We start from the raw sequence: 12,642 nt of genomic DNA on the forward strand, positions 1-12,642 counted from the left end.
GTGTAAATTCAGGCTCCACCAGGAGATTAAGGGGGTAATGTTTGGGGCAAGAGCACATAGGGTAGCTGCCTTTTTTCAGATGATATGTTACTGACCCTGACGAGCCCCCGGGAGTCACTGGAGGCGGTCGAGGGAGTCATCGCAGAGTTGGGTCAATTGCAGGGCTAAGGATTAACACAAGTAAGTCAGAGGTGATGTGCCTATAGATGTCCCCGGGGACGGAAAGGGAGTTGAGGAGGTACTTTGCCTAGGCTCCTGGTAAGATCAAGTATCTGGGGACCGTTATTACGGGGACCATAGAGCAATTATATGAGGTGAATTACCTCCCCGCTACTGGAGAAAATCAAGGGGCTGCTCAAAGGTTGGGGCCCGCTGGCTGTGTCCTGGATAGGCAGGATCAATGCCCTGAAGATGGTTATCCTCCCCAAATTATTATAACTGTTTATGGTGCAACCAGCCAGGGTACCGACTCCCTTTTTCGGGAAGTTAAACAAACTCACTCAGGCCTACATCTGGGAGATTAGGAAACCTAGAATACCCCAGAAGCTGATGCAACTGCCCAGACATAGAGGGGGAATGGGGGAGCCGGACATGGTAAACTACTACCCGGCAGCTCAGATTCAGGTACTACGGGACTGGGGGGCGGGGGGGGGGGGCGATCGGGGAAGGTGTGGAGGAAAATGGACAGGGCGGTGGTAGGTGCCGGGCTGGAGAGGGTACTGTGGCTTCCCCAGGAGGACAGGCCCAGGAGGATCTATTGCAGCATAAAAGAGGCGCTGGTGGGTCGCCCATGGTACGAGGCAGTGCGCAGATCAAAGATTACCACCTTCCCTTCACCTCTCATGCCCATCTTTGCTAACACTCAGTTCGCCCCGGGGATGGGAGTTAGTTCCGGTTTTGATGCATGGCAAGAGGGGTGCTGCAGGCACCTAAGGGACCTATATGATGGGGGGAAGATGAGAGATTTTCCCACTTGCAAGAGCAACTTTGGGGTGGGAAAAGGGGAGCGATTTCGATATATACAATTAAGACATTGGGCCTTACATCCAACTATAAAGGAGGCGGCTACCAGGGAACTAACCCAATTTGAGAAATATGTTACGACTAGCACAGGAGACAGCCACATGCTGCTCAAGGAGCGGGAAGGGGCGGGCGAGTGGAGATTCATATCCAACTGGGAAAAGGAAACCGGGCAATCAATTGCGCTAGAGCAATGGCAATCCCTGTAGGCGAACATTCCCAAGTTGACGAAATCCCTACAGATACAAGAAATCTGGGTGAAGATGTTATCAGTGGAATCTCACCCCCTGTAAGATAGCAAAAATGTAAAGGTCAACGACCTCCCTGTGCTGGAGGGGATTTGGCGGGGAGAGTTCCTGGGGGCATATTTGGTGGCAATGCCCTAAGGTAGCCCCTTTTTGGGAAAAGGTCAGTGAAGCGCTTCATGACATGATGGGTGCAGACGTCGGGGTGGATACAGACACAGGGCTGTTCATCATGGGGCTGGATGATACCCTAGACAGGCTGCACACGAGAGCCCAAAAGAAGAAATATCTGACCCTGGTGATGGCGGGGCACTGCTAGTAGCCCAAAGGTGGAAGGCAAAAGAAGCACCCGCAGAGCATGTCTGGGTAGGAATGATCTGGTCCTTGGCGGCGCTGGAAAAAGGGACGTACTCGCTAAGGGGATAATACCAGAAGTTTCTCTTCGATTGGGACTTGGTACTTCAATTCCTTAAAAGAGGCTGCAGGGTGGCCTGGTGCTTGCGCAGCATGAAGCTTCTGGGCTTGGTGTAGGGGGGTGAGGGGGTGCCGGGAAGGGCTCAGTGAGGAGAGGGGGCAGACAGAGGGACGGAAAGGGGGTTCCGGGAGGCCCACGTTGGCGGGACTGTGGAGCGCTCAGCAGCATGTAGGACGAGGCAACGAGGGATGAGCGAGGAAACTGCTCAATTAACGGACAGAACTTCAGAGGGACGCACCACTACCTGCGGGGTGGGGGGGGGGGCAATGGTTTGGTTTCACCACAGTTTGTTTAAAAAATGCCAATAAAAATTTACATGAAAAAAAAAGGCTACCAATCCCTTTGTATGTCAGGCTGCAGCTAAATGGATTTGTTTGAATTCACAGAATTCCTATCACAAGTAGTATAAAAGACGTTAACAGAATTACCAGAAGTGTCAAAACTCTTTGGATCCAGGGTTTCTGCTCGATTACCGCTAGCCTGGTTGTTGTTGTGCTGGTTTCAGAAGCACATTTTCGATCGAATATGTGATCCTCATTTTTCCCCAGAAAAACTGCTCCGATTCCTCACAGTGGTGCCAGCCATGTCAGCCTTTTGCATCCCCTCAAAAATCCCTCAGTGGTTGGACAGCGGTACCAGGAAAGGTATGTCTATATCCATTCACCAAGAAGTCTCTAGTGTGCTCTGATGCCAACAAGAACATGAAGGCATCACAAAAGGATGAAGTGTAGAGCATGTATGCAAGGAATGAACAAGCACTTGCAAAATCAATGGATCTGGTTAAACGTGAAGGGTAAATATTTTACTGTAAGCCCTAAAAGACAAAAAAAGGCTTACCATCTAGATTTGCAAAGTCAGATCTACTGTATTTGCCAATGCTTATTGTAGATTTCCTTTCAAAAACATGATTATGGCTTGCACTGCATGTTTGCTCTGCAGGTTCATTTGCATTCTCTCCGACTTACACCTATCTGCATCATCTGGATAAAGCATGGTTTCTTTCTTCTTGTAAGTCATGTTTATTCCCTACTATTTTAAACAATTGAATGGTTAATCAAGATGCAAAAGTCATATGGCCATTACATATTCACCTTCTTGTAACACAGGATGTTGATAGCAGTGTACTCAATGTGTAAAGTACTTTTGCTCCTCCTCAAAGTGAAAAGGTGTTTGGATGAGTGAAAGTTATTTTTCGTACACCTCCATTTAGTAGTTTGCTACTTCAATAACTACTGAAACCTAGACATGTTCACACAGGACGATACCTACCTTCACTAACTCTGCACATAGTCAGGGCAGGGTTTGCTATGTCTATAACGCATAATGTGGACTGTGGACTGATGCCACCAATACAACATTATCACTGCAAAGATATGCCATAGCTGATGACTTGATCCGAGGTAGTTCAATTGACCTGTCAAAAAAAGTAATAAAAAGAGAAAAACACATTTTACTTTCTATGTCCAAAACATTCCTGAAAGGAAAATAGCGGATATTAAATAAACTCCATTCAGAATACATTTATTTTATAAATATTAACAGAAGATACTTTCGCAACTTTGCCAGAATATTCAATCCAGTGTTTGTTTCAAATATAGCTGAAGTTACTCACTATAGTGACTAACTAGTCCAAACTCCCCTTTGCCACTCCCTCTTGTCAAGGGTAGTATTCGGACTGATGTAAAGCAAATGGTAAACTCCATTTAAGTTCATATTACCGCTTATCTGAGAGGGGAACAAAGGGCCACATTAGCCTGGGGTAGAGAGCCAATCCACAGAGAGGGTGGGCTACATACAGGGAAAGTAGGAAGTGTGGGTTACTCGAGTGAGGTTGGGGAAGGAGGGAAGGAGGGAGGGAAGGAAGGAAGGAAGGAAGGAAGGAAGGAAGGAGGGAGGGAAGGAGGGAAGGAGGGAGGGAGGGAGGGAGGGAGGGAGGGAGGGAGGGAGGGAGGGAGGGAAGGAAGGAAGGAAGGAAGGAAGGAAGGAAGGAAGGAAGGAAGGGAGGGAATGAAGGAAGAAGCAGGGAGAAGATTGCGACCTGTGAGGTATTGGTTCTGAGGTGTGAGCGTGTGTGTTTGTGTGGTAAATATACTTAGTGTGAGGAGTGACTGGCAGAACGAAAGGAAGGAATCAGAGTAATAGTAGAGTGGAGATGGGATAATTAGAGTGGAGGAGGGAGCAATAGGAGGAGAGGGCAATAGATCATAGGAGGGATTAGTAGAGTGGAGGAAGAAGTAGTAATCAATATCAAAGCGTAGGAAGTAGGAGTGAGAGGTCAGCATGGAGATCAGAGAATAGTAGCGAGGATACAGAGGAGAGTGAGCATGATAGATTCAAACTGAGCGTCTGCAAGGCACAATTCCCTGGTCCCAATCGAACACCAATAAATGGATAGAGTAGGGGCAGTTTGGAATATCCTGTTGGAGTTTGACTCCAATAAATCTAGGAAACAATAATGAGATGCAAAAATTGCAGAAAAATAGCTCTTTAATGGTTACAGTTATCGGCCAGGAGGTCAATCGGTCTCAAATGACCAAAAGGCTGAGAAATACTCACCCACATTGGTTGAAAACAACAAAATTACAATGCAATCCAGAAAATAGGAATCCCTATTCTACCATTGCCCCTCGCCATCTACAACCTAAAGAATGACATACATTACCCAGCTCTACTGGTTTGTACATTATACGTGATGTTCAAAATCCACCCCCTTTGTAGATGACCTAGTTGGGCAATTATTGAACAGTGAAATCAGCACCTCATGGCAAGAATAGTAGATGCACCAACAGCCTTTCCCCATGACACCAGACATTTTGGCACCCTAGACCGTTTCCAGGCCTTACTCAACGTGAAACATATCTTTGCAACCAACACATTGATACATGTTGCTGTCCCCATTACTCATCCTTCCAGCTAGACCAAAGACAGAAACTGTTGGTTTGCATAACGTTCATCTCGCTTGAGAAAGAGCGATCATCATTAAAAAAACATGTAGCATAGGCCTTACTTTTGAGAAGGGATTTCTTTTATTATTTCTGCTACTAAGCCACCAAGCCACTCCGCCACATACCTGGCAGTCCTAAAACTTTGCTAGAGGGCAGTAGATCCAAAGCCTGATTCAATATGTTGGCAGTGCCTCAACTTGAGGCCTAATTCACACCAACTATTGTATTTCTAGCCGACTAATGCTAAAGACATAAATCATTATTAATCATGTGCTCAACTTTCCTAGGAAAAGCTTTGTGAGAGAATGACAGGAACTTCATCCCTGAAACAATAACAAATGTGATTAATATTTGCACTGCCTGCAACCAGCCATGTACTCGGCAACTTAAGTTCTCTTGCATGCAGCAGAACTGAGGGCGAATTCAAAAAATGGCAGACAATAGAACAACATGGAACCCTCATCTTTTGAGTATTCTCACAATCTGTATTTCCCTTTACATTAAGGTTGTTGCATTTGCATATATACATTCCACCCTCCAGTTAATTCATTAACTACTCCCCTGTACTCCAGCTTGTCAAAGGAGTTTTTGGTACCCACACTTTTTGACATAACGTAAATCTCCTCCATATTCTTCTGGGGCGCACGGTAAAAAGCAGCAATCTCTATCCCCTGTGCAATCAACATAAGTTTCAATATAATTTTCAGGGTAATTTTGGGCAATGAAATCTTGTTCCTGGTAGAGCAATTGGGCGTTCTATTATAACCATGCGATGCGGATCCTTGTCAGTCCATTGTTCGGTTTGACTGTGAACATCTTTCAAAAGGGGAGTGTCCATAACAGGTTTCAATGTGAGTGACATCATGGGGATTGCTTGAACATTATTTTATTGGACTATCCCACAAGTTAGCAAGGATATAAAAGAACAAGCAGCAAAACAAGAACCCGGGATAAGCAGTTTGAAAATATAACTCATCCAGGTGCGCTATTGCACACAAACTAAAATGGCAGCTCTGCATTAGAGCTCCTGTGACCCAGAGCTTGTGATAGCTGCTATCGGCGCCTGATCATCACCCTAATCGTGGCCGCACAAAGACTTTGGACTCCGTTAGCCGAGTGCGAGGTTGGGTGGTGATAGCCCTGATGGGCCACATTTTAACAATGTCAGGCCTCAAGTTTGGGTGGTACTACGGTGTGCATACCCTGATCGAGTAAATCATGCAAAGAACGATGCGTGATGAGGATCCCACCCAATATATGTTGCATGTACAAGAGAAGTGGCGGGAGATTCATGGAATCCAACGATTCAATTTTTCTATTGTGTGGTCAAAAAAGAGGCCTCTCGAAGGAGGTACAGAAGGCGCTTGATAAGATAGTGGGGATTGAGGTGAAGGGTTGGGCGAAATTCAGTCTATTATTATCTTTCATTGTAAATGGTTGAAAGAAAAGGAGAAGGAAACTGTGCAGCGAGCGCAAGCAGAGGAAGCAAAACTGGTTCAAAAGAAGTTAGCGAAGATTGCGTTGGAAGGGGCTGTAGTGACAGTGCAGACAGAAGGGTCGGCAGATTTTAGGGCGTTTCAGGCTCATATGTAAGCAGCACCAGTACCTGCGTGGGGAGTAGAAAACAAGTCGTACCAGCCTCAGTATCAAGGTGGGTTTCCAAAGGGATTTCAGTGAGGAAGAGTGGGGTTTTCAGGTGTCCAAGGGGGAAGAGTGGGGTGCAGAGTGATGGGACCGTGAGGAGGAAGTGGTCAATGTTGGACAAGTGGGTGATTTCTCGAGTGAACCTAGGTGCAGACAAGTATACGCGTATCCTCAACAGATGTATCAGTACTCTCAGGGAAGCCCGGTGACACACCTCCAGCCATATAAACAGTTCCCTATGGTGTGCCGGTGCCCTCGGCCTTGCCTGCTCCCGGTCATCCTTTCCACAGCTATCAGCGCTACAGTGGCATGTTGGATTCTGTGATGCAAGGACAGTTTCATGTGAACAGGCGTTGCCTGCTGCTGCCTTTGCCATAGAGAAATCTGCAACCATTGTCATGGTCATGGGGGTGTTCACTAACGTTCTGCGTGAAACATGACATTTTTGCAATATTAGAGAGTTCCAAATCCACCTTGAACACTCAAAGGGCATCTGCATACGAAGTGATTCTTTCAAGCCCAGCCATTCATATTGTTTGCTGGAAAACAGTGAATCCAGCCACCTTTTTGACCGAGCCTATTACTGATGATGAGGTGCACATCTGTACTACATATCAGGGCCCAGAGGATGGTATTGCCAAGGTATGCAAATTATGCCTCGGATAATGGAGAAGTGTTTTCTCTTGATGGGTCATCCACTATTGATCAAGAGACTGGTCAGAGACAAAATGGGGCAGCAGTGGTGTGGTAGGCGGACAGAGAATATGAAGGTTTTCTAACCCGGAGGCTTCCAGGTCACTACTCTGCACAAGCCACAGAGTTAATTGCTCTCATTGAAGCACTTGAGGAAGCACAAGTGTACCGAGTAACACATATTTCTGACTCGGCATACGTCACGACGACTGTCCATTCAGGACTGTCAAGATTGATGCAAAGGGGATTTCATAGGGCAGATGTGTCTGCAGTGCAACAAACAGCAATATTAGATCGATTACTTGCATCTCTTTCTGAGCCATCGCTCGCTGCAGTATACCCATACGAGTGGTGTAGTTTGTTTCTCTCAGCAACCAAGCAGCAGACACAGTGGCCAAATGGGCTGCATGTTTACCACTCTAAGACATTCCTTAATATCCTGTTCTTGTGAACATGCAGATGCAGTTGCAAGTTCCATACACAGCCCTTACTCTGGACGAAATTACTGAGATTCATGGACAGGCGCCATAGAGTGAGAAGTTGGTGTGGCAAAGGAGAGGCTGGGCGCAATCTACAACTGATTTGGTATGGAGACACACAATTATGGGCAAGGTAGTGATGCCTGAAGCATTGGCGATGGTGGCATTGGACCAACTTCACTACCTTTTCCATTTATCCAAATCGCCTATTGCAGCAGATCCCTAAGAGGATTGGTATGTGCCCAACATTCAGGAATTGTTACCCCTGTTTACATCTAATTGTGTAAAGTGGCAGACATGCAGTATGGGGCACAAATTGAAGACGTTGGGGGGCCATGCCCAATTTGTCAATTCTGTGATTTACACATAGATTTTGCTGACATGGGACAGAGATGCAATTTGTATAGCCATTTAATAGTAGTAGTTAGTCCTTTCTCCCGTTAGATTGAGGCTCGTCTGTGTATACATCCCAGTGCCAAATCAGCAGCCACATTTCTGGTAAGTGAAGTGTTTCCACGATGGGGAGTGTGCGATGCTCTTAAAAGTGACAATGGCACCCACGTCTTTAATGAGCTATTCAAGCGATTGCAGATCTTTTGGAAATAAGGAATACACTATGTTCCATTTAGCACCCTCAGGCCAATAGAATTGTAGAAAAGATAAATGGATTGCTTAAGACCCAATAGAATTGTAGAAAAGATAAATGGATTGCTTAAGACTATGTTATCGAAGCTCTGTGCAACAGTGAGAATGAACTTGGTGCATGGTCTCCCTTTGGCCTTATTCAGTTTGAGGACTCAGCCCTAGAAGGACCACCACCTCTCCCCTCATGAAAAAGTGATGGGGAGACATATGCACACACCACTATCCCCTGTGCGTAGTGCTTCAGATGCTCACAGGGCTGCGTCAATTCTGGGGGATGAATGATTAATTGCATTTGTATTTAATTCAAGTTAATGAAGTGTATTAAATACCTTTCTCAACATATTGCTCCACGATGGTCAGAAGAAACTGATACCAGCACTGCACCAGAATCTGCAAGCTCGCCATATTGCAACTGTTTCCTAATGATAAAATGTATGTAAAAAAAACTTTGTTAGAAGGTGGAGTGAACCCTGTAACAATGGTCCATACGCAGTAGTGTATGCTACTCCCCTTGCTGTTAAAGTAAAAGAAATGAGATATTGTGTGCATCTGTCTGATGTTAGGAAAGCACCCACAACGTTACCACCTACTGTGCACATTTTATGCAAGTGTTTTTAAATTCAGGTGTATTCGTTTTGAGACTTGGGTTCAGGTGATTACAGCAAGAGCTGCATTTTAGTGTTCACTATATGGAGTTTCGTTTTCCTTCTTTTTAAGTAATATTTTTTAAGAGAAATTATTCGGATCTCATGTACATACAAAGGAGTATGTTTTGTAATGGTTTTAAAACGTGTTCACAACAAAGTGTACTACGACAATGCTTCCATTATTGTGTGGTTTTGTGTTCGGTCTATTTTTATGTCTCGTGAAGTTATATGGGTAGGCCATATAAAGGGGGGTGGGAGTGTAGTAATCTAAGGGGATTCACAAAAGCTACACGTGCTTACTTTTTTGATACATTTTTGAAGCCACAACACCAAGTGATGAATATTTAACTACAGTGGTTAATTTTAAATGGATGTATGCAGGCTCTTCTCACCTAAGTTTGAAGGATTTTGAAAGAAAATTGGTAGTTCTATTGACTGGTTGACATGGAATTTAGAGATAAATTTTGGTGCAAAACTAGGATGTGTGCGTAGAACCACCTTATCCTTGTGAACTGTTATATATATATAGGGGTCTAGTACAGAGAGCGCTTGTAGTTCACTTACTCTCCTAATGGAGGTGATGGCTATTAGAAAAGCAGTCTTAAGAGTGAGGTCTTTAAGTGTTGCTTTGTGCTTGGGTTCAAAGGGTGACCCCATGAGCCTGGTTAGTACCACATTTAGGTCCCATCCGGGAGCGGGGTTAGCTATGGGAGGGTGGATCCTCTTCACTCCTTCCATGAAGGCTTTAATAACTGGGACTTTTCACCATGACACTAAGTTGGGAAGTGGTGTATGCGGAAGTGCAGCTAAATGGACTTTAATAGAGTTAAACACCAAGCCTGTGTCTAGTAGGTGAGTCAGGTACAGAACAATTTGTGTGGGAGAGCAGTCAACTGGGTTGATGCTCCTTCCCCTACACCAGATGACAAATCTTTTCCATTTGCTAGAATAACAGTGACAAGTGTTAGGCTTTCTAGCCTCCCTGAGAATGTCCATGCATCTCTGCGGGAGTTGTAAATATCCAAATTCTATGATCACAGGAGCCAGGCTGCTAAGTTCATGGTCTGAGGGCATGGATGTAGTGTCCTGCCCTTGTCCTGTGGCAGCATGTTGTACGGGCAGGGAAGTTTCACTGGAGGAGATGGGGACATCTCCATCAAGTGAGCGAACCATGGCTGTCTGGCCCACATAGGGGCCACCAGTATCATGGTAACTTGTTCCTGGTGCATCTTGTGCACTATCTTGTTGAGAAGGGGGGTCGGGGGAAAAGCATAAACAAATTTCCCTGACCATGGTATCGATAGACCGTTCCCCTTGGATTGGTTCTGGGGGTACCTGGAGGCGTAATCTTGTCATTGGGAGTTCTCCAAAGTCACGAACAGATCTATTTCTGGGAATCCCCATTGTGTGAAGACGTCGAAGACGATGTCTTTGTGTAACCGCCATTCGTACTCCGAGGGCAGAGGGAAGTCTCTGCTGAGTTCATCTGCTAGCAGATTGAGTTTCCCTGGTACATGTTGTGACAGTAGGAACATGTGTTTGAGAGCCCACTTCCAGATGTTCTGGGACAGCCTGGACAGTCCTGGAGAGTGAGTTCCCCCTTGCTTGTTGAGGTAGTACATGGCTGTGGTGCTGTCCGTGAGGACCATCACTGTCTTCCCTTGCAGGTGTACCTAGAAGGCTTTCAGTGCCTTGAACACAGCTAGTAGCTCCAGTAAGTTTATGTGCTTGGATGCTATGCTCGGAGTCCAAACTCCGTGAGCAGTCTGATGGGATAGGTGAGCCCCCCATCCTGTGAGGGATGCGTCTGTGGTTAGAGTGGCTTCCACTGCGGGGGTGGCGAATGGTTTCCCTATTACCAGGTTTTCCTTCAACCACCACCGTAGCGAGAGAACCAAGGCCTGCAAGACTACCACTAGATCGTCCCATTGTCCGCTGGCCTGACACCACTAGCTGTTGAGCCATTCTTGCATTGGGCGCATGCGCAGGCTCGCGTGAGGTACCAAATAAATACATGATGCCATCATTCCTAGTAAGCGCATTGCTTTGTGTACCGTCACCTTTCGACCGGCCACATATTGAGGGATCTGAAACAGCATGTTTTGGACCCTCTCGTTGGAGGGGAAGACGAGGCCGTCCTTTGTTCGAATTAGAGCCCCTAGGAATTGTTTGATCTGGCTGGGGTCTAAACTGGACTTCTTCTCATTGATGGCAAAGCCCATTTGAAACAGAAGGTCTACAGTCTTCTGGGTATTTGAGAAGCATGTTTCGTAAGAATCCCCCTAAATTGCAGCGACCACCGTGGAGGGGCAGGAGCCCGCTCCCCTGATCTGCAGAGGCTCATTCACCGAAGGGCAGGAGCACGCTCCCTCACTCCAGCCTCCTCGCTCTCTCACACAAGACACCTGAGCAGCCGTGACCCGATACGGTGATTGCGCACGACGACGGCCTCCCAGTGCGGGTAAGCGCCGGCACCCACTGCAAGAAATGCCCCTATAATCAGCTGATGTCTGATTACATCCCGCATGGGCCTTCCTAAAATGGAGGCCCTCTAACGAGCGTCGCAGTCTCCTAGCGACTGCTCGCAGCCAGGATTGGCTGCTTTCTCGCATTTTACTCCCGCCCACTACCGGAAGGCGAGAGCCGGTGCACCAGAAGGGCCGGCGAGCAAAAGGGCCATATCCTGTCTACGCCTGTCTTCGCTGCAACGGAGCTGTGAGGAAACTGCATAGGTACTTTGATAGTTTCGTGCAAACGCGCATCCTGCGCTGCCCTCTCTAACCCGCAAGTCTCTATCTCCTTGCATCAAAGTCCTGTCCGCTCATGTGCAAGCTAGGCACTCCAACCCCATGGCTTCATGATGCTTGATTTCGCGCCATAACTGGCCCAGACTAATCCCTGGACCCTTCACCCTGCTACCTGACAATTCTATATAACCTACTGGCCTCCCATCTGTATTAACTGTCATCATCCTGTATTGCCCTACCAATGATTACTGCATTCATCCCTACTTGCATTGTCCCTACTTGAATTGCCCACCTAACTTACGGCATCCAGCCTAACTCGTGTCAAGGCATATCTGTTCTCGATTCAACTGCTGTTCACCTGTGCTAGATCTACTTCAGCCCTCCCACCCCTAGATCAAGGCTTGCAGATTGTGCTTCTCATTTTGCCTACACCACTAGCTTTTGCCATCCTAGCTGATAAATCCAGATACTGCATTATACTGAATGCGCTAGGCATTGCATCTTACTGAATGTGCTGATACTCAAATCTAGGTACTGCCACACCTGCCATATTGTGTGATTACTGTGCCACCATTTGCCTCTATTCACAACCTCGGACCCGTATGCCTCTCTGTACTCTATTCAATGTGTGATCTCAGTGCATTTGTGCCCCCTACTGTGATTTCGAATCTAGGTGCCTATACTTCTATCTAGCTGCTATCCATCCAGTCAATGTGCGACCTCAGTGCATTTGTGCCCCTTACTGTGATTTTGAATCTAGGTGCCCTGCAGTACTCTAGTCAATGTGCGACCTCGGTGCACTTGTGCCCTTACTGCGATTTCGAATTAAGGTGCCCCCATTGCTCACTTCCGGTGGTTACTGGAGAAGGATATCTCCACTGTAAACTATCCTTCTAATAAGTACCACACCAGTAAGTGACTGGCTTTTTACCCTACCCTGTATCCGAACTACTAGCCCAAGTCATGCAGCTGTGGCATCCTGCTTGCCTCCACCTTATCCACCTAATCATTATAGGGTATTCAATCTCTACCCTAGGCACTCCCTCCACCAACATTGCTAGGACACATCACTCCCCCACCCACAACACCTTAACCACACACT

General features: G+C 46.5%; 1 protein-coding gene across 6 annotated transcripts in view; it reads right to left on the bottom strand.

Annotated features, from left to right (window-relative positions):
- The window catches only part of PAQR3 (progestin and adipoQ receptor family member 3), a 473,228-nt gene that overhangs the window by 61,486 nt on the left and 399,100 nt on the right, over positions 1–12,642 (bottom strand). For 3 of the 6 annotated variants that reach the window (XM_069626345.1, XM_069626348.1, XM_069626347.1), the window contains 2 exons: positions 8,476–8,565; positions 3,010–3,154 (listed from right to left, as the gene is read on the bottom strand). In XM_069626345.1, coding sequence (XP_069482446.1) covers positions 3,015–3,154; positions 8,476–8,565 — 230 coding nt within the window. In that variant the 3' untranslated portion in view covers positions 3,010–3,014. The remainder of the gene's footprint in view (positions 1–3,009; positions 3,155–8,475; positions 8,566–12,642) is intronic. The other 3 variants (XM_069626346.1, XM_069626350.1, XM_069626349.1) reach the window with 1 other exon arrangement.

This window comes from Ambystoma mexicanum, chromosome 6p, assembly GCF_040938575.1.
Source record: "Ambystoma mexicanum isolate Mex_15411 chromosome 6p, UKY_AmexF1_1, whole genome shotgun sequence".
NCBI classification, from domain to species: Eukaryota; Metazoa; Chordata; class Amphibia; order Caudata; family Ambystomatidae; genus Ambystoma; species Ambystoma mexicanum.